General features: G+C 37.9%; 1 protein-coding gene across 16 annotated transcripts in view; it reads left to right on the top strand.

Annotated features, from left to right (window-relative positions):
• The window catches only part of HDAC9 (histone deacetylase 9), a 499,915-nt gene that overhangs the window by 353,959 nt on the left and 124,257 nt on the right, over positions 1-21,699 (top strand). For all 16 annotated transcript variants that reach the window (XR_011322675.1, XR_011322676.1, XM_069773867.1 and 13 more), the window contains 3 exons: positions 840-973; positions 8,828-8,948; positions 14,542-14,591. Coding sequence is in view for 14 of the 16 variants with exons in the window: in XM_069773867.1 (XP_069629968.1) it covers positions 840-973; positions 8,828-8,948; positions 14,542-14,591 (305 nt within the window). In the remaining 2 variants the exon portion in view is untranslated. The remainder of the gene's footprint in view (positions 1-839; positions 974-8,827; positions 8,949-14,541; positions 14,592-21,699) is intronic.

The following is a 21,699-nucleotide window of genomic DNA, read 5'->3' as shown; positions in this document are numbered from 1 at the left end:
GAGGGAAATGCAAACAACAAATAAATAAAATAATTTTTCAGTGTTTCTGACTTGGTTTGAAAGCCTTGAAAATTGAGTTTAGCTCAAGCCTACTTGCTAAAAGTTCTCTTTTACTCCCAATACACAGCTACAGAGCAATGTGATATTGATAGGTGTTCTGTATAAAGTTGTTCTGCCCTTGAATGCATGAGCATAGAAAATTCAAAAGGAACCTTGCATTGCAGTCTAACAACAGGATTTGGTCCTAACTGACTAGTGGGTGGAACTTTTCTTTTTAATGAAAAAGGACTCTGGCTGCCACTGCTGCAACTATCTGAAACTTTCATCTGATATGCTTTGAGATCTGGAAATAACATAGTGTTAGTTAAGCAGTAGAAATACAGAGTGGCATTGCCACTTTAAAATTTATTTTAAAAGGTTCTTCTGAATGATTTTCCTTGCATCACTATGAATATATAACCTTTTCTTGCTATATATAGGTTAACAGCCTTAACTGACCTTACCCACAAGAGAAAGAGAAAACAAGTGATTCAGTAATAGGACTGAATTTTTTCTAGCCATAAAAGCCTTAACAAGACTCCACCCAATTTCCTTTCTTCTTTACAGTTAACTATATTAGAATAATTTCTTGAGAATTCATTTTTGCCTTATCAGTATCACAAGATGTACCTTGTACGTCAAAATTCAGAGTCTCCCAGAGGAAAGGGGAATTAAGATCCAGAATTTTCACCTTGCTCTGTCAATAAAATCCAGTTGTGCTATAGTATGCCTGACATGGAACAGTATAACTTGCATTTGTTTCACTTACTGTTTCTTATTGTGCTGTCTTTCTGCTGAAGGTGTTGTGTATGACAGTCTGATGCTGAAGCACCAGTGTATGTGTGGCAACTATGCTAATCACCCTGAACATGCTGGAAGGATCCAAAGCATCTGGTCAAGGCTGCAAGAAACTGGGTTGCTAAACAAGTGCGAGGTAATTAAAAAAAAAAGACCAGATACTTGACTTGTTAAAGTAAATGGCAAATTTATGAAATCCTAAATCTGTCTTACTTCTCTGAAAAGAGAGTAATTTGTCTGAGGAATTATTTGGACTTAACTGATAATATTAAAATAATGCATTTTAGGAAATCACACTTCCCAATCAGAAACCAAAGAATTTACACAATGGAAGTCATTTATCCACATGCATCAGAATCCAAAATCCAGACATGACTGTGTTCCTCACCTTGATATAGGAAGGTAGACAAGCAAGCAGTAGTCAAAAGGCAAGTGCATTCCGTTCAATAGCACAGTTCTTAACTTTTTCAAGCAGCTAAAGATTTTACTTCTGTAGTAGCATAGAACACTGCTTTTATTTTAATGTAGTTTATATCACTCCATAAGCACATTGCACCTCATTTTATTTCAGACTTTGAAGTCTGTTTCCACAGCATTTTCATTTGCCTGGTGTTCAATGGGTACCACGTCAAAACCTGAGATATTCAAGAGCAATCTTCTAGACAATATCGGAGCAAATGTGGAACTTTTTCTGCTTTGATTTCCCTCACAAAATTGCATATTAAAACATCATGCTTAAATCAAATATGGGCTCTGAGGTTCATATATGACTTGGGTTACTGAAAAACAGCCTTTTCCTACCATTCATTGCTTCCCATGAGTTGTGCAGCACTGCCAAATTCTGCAGAAGCCTGTCGCAATTGAGGGTGCTTACTGCATTGCAGTACAATTTAATGAAGTTCAACACAAATTCACTTATGTTTTGCAGGATCCCACAACTGCCAGGGATCTTATATTCTGTTTTCTTTAATTACTGTTCTTTATATACTTAGGTTCTTACAAACCCAAAGGAACTGGTACAATAGGTCTCTTTGATTAGCTATTAGTGACTGTCCACAAAGATTTTCTGCAGGTAGCCTAGTGTACTGGGCAGTGAGATATTGCAAGCACTATAAATGGATTTGCTGTATACACTCATCTAACTAGATGGCAGCACTCTAACAGGCTAATTCTTTTTTTTAGCTTGGATAATTTTTTCAATTTTCAGGAAGACTTTCTTTCAGCAAGGCCTTTAAGGCCACATATCACATGAGTGGTTTCACTAGTGGGATCACATACTTACGGATTAAATTAAACATGCACCTGAGTGCTTTACTAAAATAAGGCCTAGTTATCTTCTTGACTCAGGACTCATATTATAAAGAAAGACAAAAAAAAGAGAAAATAAGTAAAATGCAATGTGCTACTATGTATTGCTTTCTTCAGTAATAAACAGATATTGCTGAACAGTAAATTGTGTGGATCTGCAAAAGGTGTAAATAGGAAAAGTGGTCCAGTTTAGTCTGAGATGCACGTGGTCCAATAGTTTCCTGGAAGAGTTAAAGTTTCCTCTTACAATTCTGCAATTTCGAAAACTGAAATATAACCTATTAGGTCTTGCAAAATCCAGTGAGTGGGGAGAGAGGAAATAAGTCACTTCATGTCGAATGGCATTCAGTTAATTTTGACTCCCATTGTGTGCTTTGAAATGAAGCTGGAATGTGAAACGAGCTGTCAAAATGTAAACTCTGATGATAAAACTTTGAGGAGCCTCAGTGTGAAGCTGGTCTGTAGCTCTGGTATTTATCTTGATCCTCTTATGTAGCTAAAGACAGGATTATATTTGATGATGCAATCTGTCCTTTGCTTCACTGAATTCTCTAGCACTTGCTCGACATCAAACATGCCCTTAAAGCTGCTCACTTTCAAAATAAGGAATGCTGCAGTGATTCACTTAATTGGTGCTCTGATTCTTTTCTAAAGAAAAGTTATTCAGCTGAATATATGACTCATGTCACTAAAGGGGCGGTTATTGCATTATTCCAGAAATAATAGGCCGCCATTAAGCTGCATTCTGGAATATACCACACTGAGGATGCGGAGTCAAAGCACCACGGGCAACTGCACCGTCTCTTTTACTGACTTCTGAATGCCTCCTCATGGATATTAGTATTTCCTAATATAATTTCTCAATATAACTTTCCACGGTTTGTGTCAGAAGGAGTGGGGAGGTCGCTGGTCAGTTTTTGCCACGTGCACTGCCTCATGCACCAAGTCTGAAGGGCATTTTAGGAACAGCAGCCTGCAACAGCCGCTTAGGAAATCCTCTGCAGTAACCGTGAACCTTCTTTTTTTCTCTTTTACTAAAACAATAGTCCCACAAGAGGGCTGCAGTCCCACTCTTCGTCTGATGAGGAGTTTCAGGATCAAAGCCAGTTCAGTGAGAGGTCGCTCAGGTCTTGTTACCTTGCAGTGTGTGCATCCTTAGCCACAGGCTTGTGCCAGGAGGCCCTCCCTATTTTCTTAATCTAACAAGAAACCCTTATGAAAATGAGCAATCTATATCTATAGGATCTTTCTTATCTATAGCAAAATGTGGTTCCAAAGTCATGTGGTGTGGATTAACACCTCTCACGCAGCTCAGGTCTATGGCCCTGGAGAGATGGCTGGCCAAGTGCACAGAGAACCATCTCCTCTAACTGGGCATGGGATGATGGAAGTCATATATACTGGGCTGACACCATGCTTGCTGCAGTTAATAGATTAATCTGGGTAGATTAACCTAGACTTAATCTATTACCTATATGTACTGCTCATATTGCCCCCTATAGAGCATTTTTAAAATACAACTTGGTAAAATCATAACAAGTTTTGACTGGGGTAATCAAAGTTGTGTCTTCACTATGAAATAAAGTGTGCCTGGGACTGTTCTCCACCACTGCAGCCAACTGGCATGGAAAGGCCCATGTTCATACTACAAGGAATGCTGCCTGGCACATGCCAGTGACCAAACCATGTCTGGGAGTTGTTTGGGAGAGTGCTAGTTGCTGCTTAGCCAAAACGGTGTGAAGGACCACTTCAGCAATTTAATAGTACAGATGATTGTGTTCCTCTGCCTGGGAATGTTTCCTGGCACTGCTTAATTTACTGCTGCAGACACAGCCAAAAGGACTTGTTTCTCCAGACTGTACTTTCTCTTTCTAGCCATAGATATTTCAGCTCTAGAGTTATTCAAACAACAGTTTAGAGGGTTTTTGCTAAATTGTGAAACTAGTTAAAGCTTTTTTTCCTTAATCATATCACTCTTCCAAATAAACAGATTACTTCCCCCATTGGCTTCCCCAAGACAAAGGAGAAAGACATTCAGACCACGGCCAGCTCTAGAGAGCTGGATTTGAGAGACCAGTCCCTGACTGAGTCCAGGGCAAGGGAGTGGAGTAGTTTGCCCCCGTAGTGGACTTTTTTATAGTCCTGGTATATAGGTTTTGGAAAAATAAAATTCAGACACAATATTTTTGCAGTAGTTTAAAAGTTCCTGTGTGTTTACTGGAATACCTATTCTGTGTTCATTAAAGGCTGACAGATGTAGAACAGACAGTTAGCAAATGCAGCACCAGAACAGGGCAGCTAAAAGATGTAAAGATTGGCATAAAATCATCCATTATCTTTTTTTGCAATTTTCTCTTGGTAAAGAGCAATGCATAGCTACCCTGCCTTTGGGACGCAAAAAGGACTGAATTATGTTTTGGTAGTGGTGTCTGCTTTCTACTTGTTCTAGGGAGAGGAAGTATTTACATAACTCCTTTGGGGCTATAATTTATGCACACATGACTGACATTAGGCTACACTGATCAGCACAGTTTTAAAAAAGAAAAGAAGAATGTAGACACAGTCCCACTTTGTGCCCCCACCTCTACTTCCTGTAGGCACTGTGGTCCAGCAACATTTTTCTTTTCAGCCTGGAATTTGATCTGAATTTTGGTAGTTTTCTGGATTAGGGAGACATCATACACCTCCTGCTGTCCATATCTCATGGACTGAAGGGGAGAGAAGGAAAGAATTTAAAGATTTAAAAACTTTTGAGACTGCCAGATCACATAGACTGAAATATATGAAAAAATTCCATCCTCTGAACCTCAGTTTACTACTAAAGAAGAGATAACACAGGAAAAGTTAGTCTTTAAGAGCAAAAGTCTTTGTAGTGTTGAACTTATTCAGGTTAGGCACTGGAGGACCAAAACACATGAAGAGAGTAAATGCATCTCTATGTGGGTGCATGTGTGTCAGAGATATGTTTGCAATTCCCACACAACGGAGAGGTAGCAAGCGATGTGGGTGTGCTGACTGGCAAAAAATCCATGCTATCTGTGTGTAGTTTTAAAAACAAGAGAGAATTTAACAACTATGAGAAATCCCAGAAAAGTAGGAAAAACTCTGAAGACCTTGTTTACAAACTGGATATGCTAAGGGAATTTCAGAGACACTATCTCCATATAAATAGCTCCAGTAAAGGCAAATGGACACCTTACACTGAGATACCTGAGTGAGAAGTATTCCTTAAGCTATGTCAACAATTCCTGTTAGTTTAGCAGAGAGAAACAGGCAGTGTCACCTTTGTCTTTTTGAATCTCTAACTGTGCAAGAGTTTAGTCTGCTGAAAGTCTAACCAAAATCTTCGGGTTAATAGAGGTTATCTGTGTGAAACTTTAATGGTCTATTTAAACAGAAGACCACACTAGACAGTCCTCATTGACCTCAAATTCTGTGAAAGGTGAAAGCATTTTCCCGTTGTAGGGAGAATAACTTTCTAGTTCTAGACTGATTTTTTTGAAGTACTCAGGTGCAGTGTTTTGCTCTCCTGAGATGTATAAATGTCTCTGTTGATGAAGGAACTACATATGTCAGAGGAGAAAGCCAACACACACATTGTCATGCACATTAGAAAAGGATGATTTGCCTTCTGCTAAGGGTGTAGTAGGTGGATGGATGTAGTATTCAAATCCCCCTGAATGAAATAAATACTGTTCACAAGTTTTCCTATGCTATTTCTCCCTTTTCATTGGCTTTATGCCAATTTTCTTCTTTCTACTAAATGTTATGCTTTTAATACTACCATGGCCGATGAAAATTAAGAAAGACACTTTAAAATAAAAAAGATGTGGATAAAAGTGTATGTGTAAAGTTATACAGATGCATATGTTATGTTGTCTGGTAACTCATGCCAGTGAGAGCCAGAAACTATTGCTTTGCATAACTGAAGTTACATGATTCCAGATTCTGGCAACAGACTTGTGACATGTGCTTTTGTAGATCTGCTAAATCCTGACATCATTGTGTAAGAAGAACTGTTCTTAGCAATTATGACAGGTTATTTTTAATATCAATTATTTTTTCCTCTGTGTAGAGCCTTAAATATTTGAAATTTTAATGTTCTTGAAAATGGCTTGACAAGCAGAGATACTGCAAGGGTGGGATGAAAGGAACAGTAAACGAGGAGGTGGGAATGCAGAAACAGCACAGCTGTGTGCACTGTTTACCTTTCCCTTTCCTCCTGCCATTTACTGTATCAATGTGCTTGCTGATGCTCAAGGTTAGAGCTGGAGAAGCCGTGGGGAAAGAGAAGATCTGGGCTGTGACTGCCCTGGCAGCTGAGCTGCTTGGCTGCACTCCGAGGACCTCACTGCTGGGAGCAGGCTGGAGTCGAGCGTCCTGTTCGGTGCCACCTGATTTCTGCACCAAACCTGTTTCTGCACAACCTGTTTCTGCTCTAGAGAATCTAGCTGGCAATAGTGGGTAGTAGGTAGTTCATCAGCAAAACGTTTTGGGGAGGCCACTTCCAGACCCTACCCTGTTAGGGCAAATCGCTGTATTCCATAGGATATCACAGAGCTCCCCATTGTAAGAACAATGGCTAGCTGTGGGTCGTTTTATAGTTAAAGGGATACGGCATTTAACAGCACTTTAAAAAGAGCCAGACAATTAACTCTCTTAAACATCTCTTAAAGAGTTTTGTATAACTTGTAGAAAACACATGACCAGAGAGAGTATTTTACTCAAGGTTCTTTGATGTGACCTTCAGAAAATACCTCTTTACTTTTCTTATGCTTTTGTTTTAGCTGTCCTAAAAGCCAGCCTCCCTTCCCAGTTTTGCTGTGGAGAATTGGGTATATAGATTTTAAAGCAGCTTATTAGAAACATAGACATTAATGAGAATGGATGAATGAATAAATGTTACCAGTCACCTCACTTGTGAAGAAAAACATTTTATCTGACCCAGAAGAACCGTTACAGAGTTTACTGACTCCATGAAGTAACATAATGTGCCGATTTTGATTGTGGAACTGTGTGTTAAAAGGAAGTGAGTGCACCGCTACAAATTCTCATGTGAGACTGGGAGAGGCTTGAAGAAATTAGAGATGAAAAAGGGTTTATTAAGTCATTTAGTTCTTGGATCATTCCCTAAAATGTTTTTTCCACTGCTGTGTCCAGTCAAGTTTGAAACACTGCAAGAAATAGGGCTTCCACCATTTCCCAGAGGGGGAGCTTATTCCACAGTCATCTAGATCTAACTGTTAGGACATTTTTCCTGATTAGTCAGAAAAAATTGCCACTGCTTAGCTCAATATAAACTGTGCGTGGTTCTTCTGACCCCCCCCCCCCCGCCCCTTGGCAGCTTCTTTCTTCTGCAGTGCACTTTCTCTTTAATATTTTTAATATTGCTTTCTTCTCCTAGTGAAAAGGTTAGTGCTTTCTGATGTGCACGAGTAGGTGATGGATATAATAACAATTACAACTTAACCTCTAGGAAATGAGAATTGAGTGGCATTTCTGTAACAGGTTAATCAGTCTATTAAAAATAGGATGGTCTATTTAGGTAACTTCTGTTTAGATAACCTGTTTATCTGGAGACCTTGGCAGGCGGACAGATCCACAGTCTAAGTTGTGAGAGGTTTTGCCCCAGGTGTTCATAAGGATCTGATCTGCAAATAGAGTCCAAGACATTAAAAATAGGCTGTTTTCTGTCCACGTTATCCAATATCAACAATAAAGATGATCTTGGGACCAGAACTTTGTTGACAGTACTGGTTATTACGCCCAAACCTGAACAAAATCTGCTTCATGTTGCTGTGTCTGCAAAGGCTGTGCAGCATGAGCACAAGGAGAGAAGTAAATATTTTTATGACAAGCTGTAACTCCAAATACATACAAGGAGCAGATCTGCTGAATAAGAAAGTGTTAGTTCTACCTTTTCTTCTTTCTCTCCTATCTTCCTTCCTTCCTAAACTGATTAAATTTCAATGGATTTATAGAAGGACATCCCAGATTTTTTAACACTGATTTAAGTGGGGAGGGTACAGGCTGGAGAAACAATTAAAGAGACAAAATCCACTTAGTCACAAAAATGTAAGGAAGCGAGTCAGCATGTGTAACAGCAGAAATGATCTGGAGATATTGAACATACATTAAAAAAATGAAAATATATAGAAGTGTTTTATTAAAGCATTTAAACTTTAATTTTGTTCTTCTCCCTGGCTCTCCTTACTATGATCATGTTCTTCCTAGCAGCATAAATCACAAGTACTAGTAGTGATGCAAAAAACATTAATCCTCATTCAGAACACATCTGCAGCTTACAGGTGTGAAGAAGTTTTTGCTCTTTAAACTAGAATTTTTCTAGCCAGATTTCTTACTTTAAAAATATTTCACCTTTCGGTTTGTATCTCTTAATATAATGTAGAAAAGGGGCAGAATCTTTTCTTTTTCTTGTATGTGAAACCCTGTATGAAGTTAACTCTGCTAAGACTTAAGTGAAGCATTTGTGATAAACCACACACGCATTTGTTTTTCATATAGCATTACTTTAATAAACAAATCAGTGTCACATTCCTGCATGACGCAATTTCAACCCATTATTAATCATACTAAATGTTATTTCGGACCTTTACTTTTTTTTTTTTTCTCCCTAAATATTGTCAGTGGAATATTGTAGGCCTCTGCTGTTTTCTTTCAGCGAATTCGAGGTCGAAAAGCCAGTCTGGAGGAAATACAGCTGGTTCACTCTGAACATCATTCACTGCTGTATGGCACCAGCCCCCTGAACAGACAGAAGCTGGACCCCAGGAAACTCCTAGGTCTGTACAGGCCTCTATTCTACTGAGAACAGCACATTCCAGCACTGTCATTAGTCATAGCTGGTGTCAGTTTAAAATACTTGGCAAGCAGTGTGACAAAACTTCACTTTTTCCAAATGCATTGCTATGTGGAAGAAGAATGTTACAATGGAAGCCAAATATAGATTAGCAAAATGCACAGGCTGGAAAGCAGCAATAGAAGTTTCTCCTCATCTGCTTCAAAAATCATCAAAGTGTTGACCCTTTACTGTATTTGTTCTCCATTGGAGGTCAATGGCAATTTTGAACACAGTTGGTCGTCTATCTCCTTGTGTTCTTTGATTTGAAAACAGGAGTTTAAGATACACTTGCTTGACAGAATTGCTTGTTTGCTGTTCTCATTTGCTTTATTTCAATTATTTCAGCCACACTAAGTACAGATACCATGCCTAAGTCTTGCTAATAAGTGAACTTTATTTTAATGCTTTCCCATTATTCAGGATATGACATCTATCTGAATAACGGGGGGGAAAAAAAACATATTAAAATATTAAATGGACCTATGGATGTACAGAACAGCAGAAAACTGACAGGATTTTCACATCAAATATCTTCATGCACAGCCAATGCTCAGTGTATGCTTTTTATAATAGAAAAGTAGGGTTGAATTGAGCTCAGCCATGAGTGTAAGATGAAGCAGATCCACTTGTCAGACCTGCTACAGAGAATGTGAAAGGTAACACAGAGAAAAGTAGTGCATTTTGGAAATAATCTATGAGTGAAGTCCTGCCCTTTATGTCCCAGCACACTGGATGCAACACTCTAATTTGCAGCTATTTTTATAACACTTATTCTAAGATGTGGATCTTTCCCTAAATGTAATGAAACCCAACCCAAACAAAAACAATACTAGCCATCAAAAGAAATTGCTGCCACAGTTCTACTAATACATAGCAATTATTCTGCTTTGGAAACTATCGCTAAGAGTTTCTTCTGTAAGGCAGACTGTTGCTTCAGTGAGTCATAACTGTAGATAAGAGAAATGTCTTGATCACAATGTTATCTAAGTTTATACATCTTCTTAGCCAAGGCAACATCAAAACTGAAAAATACTTACAGTATAATAGACTCTCAGGAGCTTGAATTTCCAAGGTAGGAAATCCCCCTTAAAAAAAAAAGACAAATTCAAACCAAAAAGTGTTTCCAAGAAAAAACTCTAAATTCCTGCAAAATGAAAATTTGGAAGCTTTTTGATTTGAGTTCATCAACATTGTCAAAATGTTCCATTTTGATAGAGTCAAGCATTTCATTTAAATTTTGTTGGTTTTGATTCATTTCATTTTAATTTTCACATTATTTAATATAGCACACATTGATATAAAATATTGTTCCCATCTTGGATCTCAGTGGTTGACCAGCATATGGGATGCAGTGTGTAGTTGCAGCTATGAGATGAAAAAAGGAACGGACCCAGGTATCTGCTGTGTTTCTGCCCATGTATAAAGAATGCAAAAAGCTGTTTACCCAATCTCAGAAAACCATTTCTTTGCCCACAGTTCTTTACTTGACACTCTTTGCCTTTTTCATTTGACACTTAGTCCAAAACATTTACTTTCTAAGTTTATATCAAGATCACACTCCTAGCATATATTCTGAGTGTATCCTTGGCTTAATGCCCTCTTCTGTCTCTGTTTCTAGGATGTTTTCTTGCTGCATCTCACATGGCCTTTTACCAAGACAACAGTCAATGAAACACCCTTCTCACATGCTTTTGCATGTGCCTGCTTTTTGGTTGGAAGCTGTAATCATTTGGGCTTCCAGACTCTTGTATAAAGGAACTTAATTGTCTCTTACGTTTTGCCGAAATGCAGCATGACTGTTCCACCTTTCATTGTCCCCAGGTCAGTGAGGTTGAACCTAACCAATCCTGACATTAAAATTTACATCTTGTTATAGTATAGAAATTCAAAATGATGTGTTGCAAGGGAGAAATATCTAAAGGAAATGTTTCTCATAAAAAATGTCATCAATAACAACATCATCTCATAAAACATTTCTATTTCAATGAAAGTGCATTTTTCTTCTACAGAAATTGTTCCATCAAATTGTGGCTTTGCATCCTAATGAAAAGGAGGACCTAACCACTCCTGTCCTTACTCCTCTACCCACCCAAAAAGACAGAGGCACCATTTGTTCTCCACTTGTGCTCCAGAAAAGCGTTTGTTCCCTCTCCCTGTTCAGAAGACTACATCTGCTTTGTCTGAAGTTTTTTGTTGTTGTTGTTTTTTTTTCCTAACAAGCAGCTTCTGTATCTTTCAAACAGAAAAGAAACACTTGAAGGAATGAAATTTAAGTACAACTAGGGCTAGAAATGTGCTACTTGTCAATAAAGGCTTATTTCAGTGTCCCTGTTCAGGAAAAAAAAATCTCTTCTGAAGACTGCAAAGCGAAACAGCTGTAAACTACTGAAATCAGTGAGAATTATGCACAAACTTATCATTCACATATTCTTAATGGTTTCAGAGTATAAACTGGCTTGAACTCTTGGCTTTGTTTTCCCTGCATCAGGGCCTACAAATGCAGCAATTGCAAATGATTACTTCAAGTTCTACACTATTGTGTAGTTGAGCTCTTAACTGATCGTATTTCAGTGTGGTGTGTTAAGCAACATGTTATGTTGCACTACATTGTCTTGACATGAAGGAAACTAATATACAGAGTATGTCACATCACATTACGGTTTCATGTGACAGAATACCATCTTTCAAATCTCTTTGAATAAGCTCAAGGGCAGAACAGTTATCAAACAGGTCTTACAAATTTGTTTGCTTTTTCCCTCTCCAACCATAATTAAGAAAGTGTTTCTAAAAATCAAGTTTCCAATAATTACAGATTTGTAAAAGTGAGAAATATACTGTCAACAAATCCCTGATAGTTGGGCAGTATTTAGAATAGAACTAAACGATACATTCACAGAGTATCTGTGCAATTGTAATTTCAAGTTAGTGAAAAAATGACCACTTAGCAGAAATGGCTTCATTCTAGAGGGATGATACCGAAAACAGGTTCCTCAAACTGCACCTTTTCACACTTGAACACACTTTTAAATTTATCTTTTTGAAAGAGAGTTTTCACCAATCACTTTTCCTGCTCATCAGACTCTCAGTCCCCAATTGTCAACCTCCTAAGCAGCTTCTCTGACTTCTGTGGGGGCCCTGACCTCAGTCAGTGATGGGTGCCTCAGCAATTTGTCTAACTAGCTTCTACTGCCTTTGTGGGTTGAAATTTTAAAATACAAATGTTGGGTAATTTTTCTAGCTCTACCAGTAAATTGTTGTACTGAATCTTATCTGAAAGATCTTTTTTCTTAAGTGATTTTCTGGTGACTGCAAATTCTGTCCTGATGCAAAGCCAAGAAAAGTATGATTGTTTAAAATCTGTCTTCTATCTTACTTGAAGTATCCCATTATCTTTTTTATTATTATGCTGGAGGTATCCTGAAGTGTGGAAGGGTGTTACTGGAAAATGGCTGTTATTTACCAAGTTCTGCTAGGACATCAACTCCAAAGATCATGGGAAATTCTCACTTCAATTCATTTTCAGGGTTTGCTACTGATTTTCATTTATGGCAGAGTGTTGTGAGCTCTTTTCTTTTTGCGAGGCTAGCTAAGTGATGGCCTCACTCTCTCTTAGTGAAACTTTTCCCCACTGTTCTTTTCATGAAATCTCAATGTTTTTCTTGTTCTGCAAAGTCTGTTATCTGCTTTTTTTGACTATTGTACAGTAAGAAGTGAGTATCCTGGCAAGTTTCTTGATACACTGAAAAGGCTTTGTGCTTTTTTCCCCCTTGTTTCCCCCAGTTTTAGAACTATCTGTTGATTGATTTTAGTGTCCTTCCTCACCATCTGCTTTTCTGTTTTTACTTTGTGTTTGTTGTTTTTAATAGTGTTTACCATGCACAATGTGCCCGGCTGCAGGGAGATAAATGAGAATTCATCTGTTCTCTCTTATGTCCCAACTCTGCAATGGAATTTAAGAAAAAACATCTAGTCATTCAATATTCTAAAAATGCCTTCTTTATCTCAAATTACACCTTATGTTTCCATTAATGTCTCCTGGCACTTGAACAGCACTAATTCTTTAGTTATCTGCTCAAGACTTTTTGATCTTCCGCACTGTAAAAAGTGAAAAATTGCTGTTTGCATTGGTCCCCGGATCTGCTTAGCAAGAGATCTGGAAAATCCTTCTGTACCTCTGCTCTGACAATCTCCTCCAGCCAACATTTCCTTGCATGTCTGAGGCCATTAGGACTCACAGTATGAGAATACTCTGCATAGCTGCTGCACCTGCATTTCCCCTGGTAGCTCCACAGGAGGTTTTGTTTGCCTTCTCTTGCACACTGTGCAAACTGATCAAAGGCCTCTAGTTGGTTAAAAATGCATCTTGGATTTTACTTGAAGTGTAAAGTACTTTCTTAGTCTCAGACCTTGCAGTCTGATCTCTCATACTTCAAAGATGATGGCTTATAATTGTCTTTATGCATTTCATTGGCACCTGCTAAACATGAGTAACTGCAGCGTTCACCCCTTCTATAACAATGGGTGGCTCCTCTAGGTTACTTGAGTGATTCACTATCTAACGTTTCCTCCAGATGGCAAAGTTACAAAGCCAGTTCTGTGATACGGCAGGGGAAAAGCTTATGTTCTCTCCCACAGCTGCCTTAGGATCAGATTACACACTGGGATAGGAACTGCACCAAATCCTGAGATCCTTACCCGGTTTTCATATTGTCCTTATCAAGACAAACACTGAGTTTAGTGGTACAAAAAAAAGAAAACATGAATGAATAAAGAGTGAGTATAAATATTAAGATAAACCCTATCACATTATCTAATGTATAGAGCAGAGTAAGCTAGAAATTAAGATTCTAAAGCCTATTAATTTTTTGTTCCCTTTAGTAGAATGTATTTACTGAGTAATACTGAAACAAGTAGTATTTTATTTTATGTTTTTAAAATATTAATGTATTCATTGATGGTATGTAAGTGAAGAGAACAGCATTTTTGCAAAAATAGGAGGACTAAGGCTCCGATTTTCAAAGGAGAAACTTTTTCTGAGAGATGAAGTTAAGAAATTAGTTATCAGTTTCATGTAAGCTTAATGAGGTTGCCTCTGTTGTCAGTGAAAAGAAACAGGCATTTCTCAAGTGTAATTCATCCCATCAGTCATCTAGGTTGGGTAGAGGTTTCTACCTCACTCCGCTGGCTGTAGAAGAAGCTGAGATGACTAGCTTAGACAAGCTGCTTATCAGCTACAGTTATCGGGATGATTAGTCGCCCTAGTTCAGAGTGACTTTCTGTAGAGATTCAATCATTATACTCTCTGAAAGTACTGCTTACAATCTTAAGATTTGTCACGGTTCCAAAAGAGTACCTTAAATGTCCCATGGCTGATTTGTTTTCTAAGAACTATTAATATTTTTTTTTCTAATATATGGCATTTTCATTGTGTGATACCAAAATCTGAATTACAGTAAAGAGTGATTACTGTTCCAGTATTTAAATATCTTTTTGATAAATGATGCTTATTGTTTCTTTTTTTCTTTAATATATAGGAAATGTGTCTCAAAAACTCTTTTCCCTGTTGCCTTGTGGGGGACTTGGGGTAAGTAGATGTTTGTTTTTTCGCGAGAGGGACAGCACGCAACATATGTATTCATTCATGAATTCTTTAGCACTATTGCGTTATCAGTTCAAAGTCTTCAGAAGCAGATAAAAAATGTAGAGATGAAACCTGAGCCATTATCATACTGTGTTTTCAAAGACACAGGAGACAGTACATTACAATAAGCATATGGAACAGTTAGATAGGAACATATTTTGTGATAATGTGCACATTTCTTAGTTGTCCCACTTTGTTTTTTTACATAAGCTCTGCTTTTGAGGAAAGTAACATGGGTGCAATTGTTATAGGAAAATGAGCTTTGGAGAAGCTGCTTTGTGTACTGATGAAAAGAAAATATAGCTTTAAATTTCTCAGAAAGGACAAAAAATTTACCAAAGCTGACATATAGCGCGAGAAGTGCTCACTAGCTGCTAGCTAATAACTTGAGTGTTGTTAAACTAATAAATTATTTGAGCATTTTTATGTCCTGTTTCGAAATGGATTCATTCTGAAACACAAGCTTGCGTGTATTAGGACACAGTAGACAAAAATCTGCAGACAAAAGCAACACTAGGTAAAAGAATTAATCTAAATTATTGAAAAACATGTAGAATGGAGAATTTCTACTGATGTTGGTATCATGCTCCTATTAAATTCTAGTGAAGACAATACCAGGGCGAAATGATTTTTCACATACAGGGTTTTTTCCCACAAAAGTATTCCACACTTTTGGTCCAGCTGGGTCCATCATTTACTGATGTCAGCAATATCAAATTGAAATGATGATATTACTAGATATTGATGGGCTGGCTGGGTGTCACATATATATGTTAGTTCCCTTTCACTGTTTCTGAGTATGCAGGAATAAAGCCACAATCTCTGGAGGTCAACTTCCAGTGCAACCTTCTAAAGTTTTATTTACTTTTATCCTTCAGAAGGATAAATTCCATACCATACTAGTCTTGTTGATAGTGGGGGGGTTTATTATAAGACACCTGACAGAAGAACTACTAATTTTGTAAGGTTTTAACACATGAAAAAGAAAAATTCCATTTTAGCTTTCAGTATTTAGTAATTTTTGAGGATTTCTGAACTATGAGTTAAGGAATAAAGAATCAGGAAGTGGTAATCATTCCAGCTCCTCTACCGTGGACTTAGCTTGCTGAGGATTCTGCCTAAAATTTGGAACTTGGTGACTAGCAACTTGCTAATTTTGTAACTTGGGGGTCATTTCTGTATGTGGATCAGCTAACATTACACATTGACATGTAGATATGCAAGTCCGCATGCACCTCTGTGCATTACTGTGTGCACATATGCACACACACATGCATATACGCACATAATTCTGTATAAAGAAAAGTAATTTTTCACACTGTTGTTGCAGTTATTAAGAAGTTTAGAGCAAATTGAACAAGAGATTAATAAAGTTGAGAAAGGATGTTGTTCAGGCTTCTGAGTAAAGAGGAGCTGATGTAAAATTTCTTGACAAATCTTTTTGAGGACTTTGGAAAGTAAATAGGACTGTGGTATGCTTTGAAAATTGAAGTATAAAATTGTCCTATGAAACAAGTTATTGTGGTATTAGAAAATCATGAAGAGAGATGTGCTTTGAAATCCTTCTACTAATGAAAATATGTTGTCCATTCTAAAGCTAACACAAGTTGGAAATGCTCGGTGTAACTTCATTTTTTTAAGCATCTAAATTTATCTACACTTTTTTGAGTCTATTGCTTTATTTCTTATTTAAAATCATGGAAATTGGATTAAAGAACATGTTGTAGAAATGGATCTTTTATTTATTTTTTTTCTAGTTGGTTTGCCTTTCTACATATTATTATTGTCAGGCTTGCTGTGGGGCTCTTTTAAAGGAATGGGTTATGACCTTTTTCAAGGTAAATAATCAGATTAGGAGCTCTCTTTCAGTGATATTTAGCTGTCTATTGGTTAAGATGAGCTCTGGGAAAGGGAGCTGCTTCAAACTGTGTGGAAAACAATTCTTAAGTTTACTTTCAAAAATGATGGCAGAAAGAAAGAAGCATTGCTACTTAGTAGCTTTCAACTTAATTGAGGGTTATAAAGCAATAATCAATGTAAAGCAGAAAGATTTGTTCATGCAAAGATTTTAAGGAGGGATGGAAGAATTAATCTTTTTAATTTTTGTTCTCATTTATTTGCTTGCTTGCTTGCTTACTTGTTTGCTAAAGAATACAGTGAGAAAGTATTAAGAAAAAAAAGAATTCCATTCTTGCAGGAGACTTTATGGCTGCTTCTTGAACGATGGTTTTCAGCTCTTTGATCCTATTGTCTTCTAACCATATGGGGACCTTGCTGGCTGTTATTATGCAGCTCTTCTATTATTAAATATTATTAAATAGATTAAATAGATTAGTGGTTAGACTACTCACACAGGGGATGGGAAACCTCAGCTCGTTTCTCTCCACTGCCAGGCTGGAATTAATATCAGGATCCCCATGTCTTAGCGGGTGTTGTTACCACTGAGGAGGTCATAGGTTGTTTCTGGATGGGGACCCTCACACCACGCACTGAAGCTGTGCCACTGTTGGAAAGACCACTGGACCAGTAAGACAGAGCATAAGTAGGATAAAGCCTATGTATCTAAGGCTATGATCTACCTATCATACATTCATAAATAATGTGAAGTCCTAGCTCTGAGTCTCTGCTCCACAAACAACTTATATATTTCATGTGAAGGAATCACTGGACAAAATGGAAACTGCTCTTGGAGCAAGGACTGGAACCTAGGACTTTATAGGCATTGAAGACATAATCGGCTGGTGGGCTATAAAGACTGTATTGATATGAGTTTGGTATGGCTTGCATTGTTCACAAACAAAGGTCCAACTAACCTCTGTAACCCTGAATTCTACTATGTTATTGATTTTGTTGTTATCTTTATTCTGACAGCATCAATAATCTGCAGTCAAGAGCAGAGATCCTCTTCTTTGGACATTACTTACAGTTAAAGAAAGGGTTTTTTTAAGAATTTTGGAAAGCAAACAAGAGGCAGTGTCCATAACTAATATTTTCTGATCCTGTTCCATCATGGCTCTAAATCTTTTGTACCAGTGCAAAATGCATATAAGGATACTGTTTACTGATTTCCTAAACATTTTTCATCCATATGAATTTTCTTTCAAGTAGTGATAGCGACTGATTATGTCAGGGTTATTGGTGAATTTGGCTTGGTATATGTTAGGCTTTCAGAAGAAATCAAACAATAAACTTTATAGTTTTATAAGAAACTATCTAAGTAATAATTAGCTACCTTATCCAAGATCACAATGCTGTTTCATACTGACAGCCAAACTGAAGAGATCTCACAGAGAAAAAAAGCTGTCTAAATCTAACCTCCTAAATTTGCCCATAACAGGTTTTCTTTCAATGACGGTTAATTTTTTATCAGAGGACTATCCAGGGTCAGCAGTATAACATCTGCTGAACTGTGGGACCTCCCTCTTGCAATAATGCTTTTTCTTCTTTTTTCAAGCTTAACATTGTTCCAGAACCAACTGTTGTTAAAGAATTCTAGTACCAGGGGTATGAAATTCCTTGTACTGGAGAAAGACTAGCAGCTCTAGGGCCAGCAGTTTTAATAACAAGAGGTCTTTTCTTGCAGCTGGTCAGAGGTTTGGAATGTGAAAAGTTTTCCAGGAGAGGTGGGTAGATTGCAGGTGAAATGACCAAATGGGGAGAATAATCATAAATTACTTTTCGGTTCTGCAGATTATCAGACCATTCCACAATTTTTCACCTGTAAACAGCCACTAGAGCTATAGCTGCTCATTTGATCAATGCATCCATCTATTGCAATTCCTCCTCTTCCATTGTACTGTGAAAATGACAATAAGAGAAACAGAAATCTACTTTTAATGGGAGTGAGTTTCATCTCCTTGCCTCAGTCTGTCACTAAAAATAGTGATTGTTTTCCTGCCTGTTTGACCTGCTGCTGTGTGAAGAAATCTTGAAGTCATTTCTCAGCCATATTTTTTTGTCTAGTTGATAGGCAAAAAAACCCACAAAAGCAAGGAAGAGCAGGCTTTTATGATAATGTCATCATCGGCTCCCAGCTTCAAACACTTCTGCGGCTTTTGAATTGTCATTTATAACTTGGAACTGAACCGACCCATAATTCCCTTGATGCATTTAGAGAAATTGATAACAGACTGCTTCTTTTATGGCTCAGAGGAGGCAACTCCAATCACATCACTATTGGCAGTCAATATTATTTTCTGACATGGTTGTAAAAGTATAAAGGGGCTTATGGCATTTGTTTAGATGAGGAATGGGCTCTCAAGCTGTGCTGGGGTTTATGGGTCCAGATTACTGAGAAGCAAAGGGAATATGATGTTTGCAAACAGGATATGATTTTATTTAAGTTTGGGTTTCATACGTTGTTCCCTGGGGATTTTCCTGCAGACAGAAGAGAATTTCACTTTTATCATACAAAATTGGGCAGTTATCCAATCCCCCCTGCTCTCCCCCCACCCTCAAAAGACACTGCTCCAAACCTGTAATGTGTAAAGTCAGATCTTTCAATTGCAAGAGGAGGAGCTGGGGGAGAACACCACCCTGCAGGAAATCAGACTTTAGCAGAATAAGTATTTAGTGAACTGAACAGAGTGGTTCATGGGCTAAATATTGAGCCATCTGAATGGCTAAGTATGGCTTGTACATGTTAGGGAAAGTCCGTTGCATTTCCTCTAATTTTGCTGTTATGGCAGTAAAACAGAGATGAGATGTGATTTTTCTGCTGGGAAAAGCTGGTCTTGTTTCATTATCTGCTGGCCTTGTTTCATTAACTGAAGTGTAGCTTAGATCTTTCATATCAGAAAAGAATTTGGCCTGTAACTATCAAGAAAAGAAAAGTAAAGCTATAAAATTTCTCTACATTTTTATGAAACTTACAAAATATTCATATTTTCTGAATGTTGCATTTCTTCCTGGCATTCCTTGCTGTGGTAGCTGGACAGTACTACTTTTTGTCCTGACCACACAGGAAGAAAAGCAATAAGAAAGGCGAGATTTCACTAGTATACAACTTCAGTAATTCATCCAGGCAAAAAATTGTTTTCTGCTGCTTCTCATTCTTCCCTTGATCTTCTCAGTCTGGGCCCAGGAAGAATTTTCAGCCTTTACACATTATGACTCTTCATTCCTCTTATTTGTATAGGAGCTAATGGTACCAACCTGGTTCCATTACCACAGTACAGTAGTGTAAAAATTAAGGAAGTATTGGCGATGGCATTGTCTCCTTGTAGCAGATTTTAGACTCTGGGCTTCTTAGGGGTCTCTCCTTATATCTGCATGTAAATCTGGCTGTAAAGAAATCAGACTGCCTATGCTTTGGGCACTCAAATTAAACATCACCTCCACACAGATGTTAGCATTAACTTGTGTCCTTCCCCTGTATCCCAGGCTGTACCAAAATAGGTATAGTCCTTTCATAATATCAACCAAAAATATGTCTGTTTCCTGGTTTGGGGAAAGCAATCTGTTATTCCTAGAAGCTCATCTCCTCAATATGATATGTTCCACTGTAAAATCATTAATATACCATGCTGCCAACCTATTATTCACCTATTAATTTAAACTGCTTACCCGAGTCGCCTTATTAACCTACTGAAATTTGCCAGTTATAACATTTTGGAGCAGATTGCAGGACACTACTGGGAATAAAGGACTTGTTTACCTCCTAAGCCCCTCTGGCAGCTTCACCATCCTTAAAGAAATTGAAAGATTTAATCAAAACAATCTCACAGGCACAGCACATTATACTTTAATTGGTATATTTTGCACGACTGTTTAGGACTCAGAGTTACACGTTGTTGACTCTGTGATATTTTCTGCAGAGGTCATCAAAATATATGATCAAAAAGGCCATCCTGGTACCACCCCAAGGCACAAGGCCAGTGGGGATGGGACTGGAGTGAGGGCTGGGAGTTTCTCATCCCAAAGCATTCAAGGGTCTGCATGCTTAGTCACTTAGTGCAGTTCCAGATAAATATACTTAGGCTATCCACAAGATGAGGGAATGAGGTTGTAATGTACTACCAGCTGCGCTGGTGAATGCACTTTTTACGTGGTATACCCCATCAATTCTGGCAATTCATGAAAGTCAGCTGTTTCAGTGGTCTATGTTTTGAAGGAATGGACCAACTGACATTACACTTTAATCAAGCTCTTTTATGCATAAAGAATTGTAGGCTTTCTAGCTGACAAGAATTGTAGGCTTTCTAGCTGACAAGCTCACAGCTTCCTTGAGTGGCCAAACTAGAGAAGAAATAGGGAAATTAGATAAAAACTGCACATTTACATACTTTCAGTTCAGAATAACAACAGTTCTCTGAAGACTCACTTGTCCAGCTTCACATACCTAATTTTAGACAAATTACTGAAACAGCTAAAGCAGCACCCTGACCACCGTTGCTTGCCTATATAACCATTAGAGAGCCATGTGCATCACTAGAGCAGGAGTCAGTCCACCTAAGATCAGAAGAACTGACTGGAGGTACGTGATTTCCTTCATTGACAGGGACTTGAAGAAACTAAGTTCCTAATTTTAGGCACATTCATGCTAGAAAAAAAAGTTAACAAGTGTGATAACATGAATCTGGATGATCAGAGCAGAAAATAGATATTCTTCCCTTACTGAGGTACAGAGACTTCATCTCTGGATCTGGAAAGTGCAACGGTGTTTCATCTCTGGGCAGGGAGGCGATGCAACATTTAGCATATCAATACCATGGCCACAAAAAAGGAAAAAATCTCTTCACACTAAAGGGCAGACATTTTGTCCTATTCTTGTCCTTTCATGGCACTGAGGTGGCCCTGTGCCATCAACCACAGAGCTTGATGTTTAGACCAGTGGAAGGTGAAACTGTTCAACTGAGACATAGTTCCTTGGCATCACTGCAGGCACAACAGAATATTTTAGATTAGTCCCAGACTGCTATTACTTGCAGCAGGAAGGATAGAAAGCTCAGGAGTGGTAATCTGCCAACTCATCAAATACAGAATTTGGTCCCTCAGATAATTTTTTTTTCCTTTTTAACAGAGGATATTTTTTCCTTGGTACTAGACCAGA

This window comes from Haliaeetus albicilla, chromosome 2, assembly GCF_947461875.1.
Source record: "Haliaeetus albicilla chromosome 2, bHalAlb1.1, whole genome shotgun sequence".
NCBI lineage: Eukaryota > Metazoa > Chordata > Aves > Accipitriformes > Accipitridae > Haliaeetus > Haliaeetus albicilla.
Note: the sequence above shows the minus strand (reverse complement) of the source record. Positions and strands in the feature narration are given on the sequence as shown.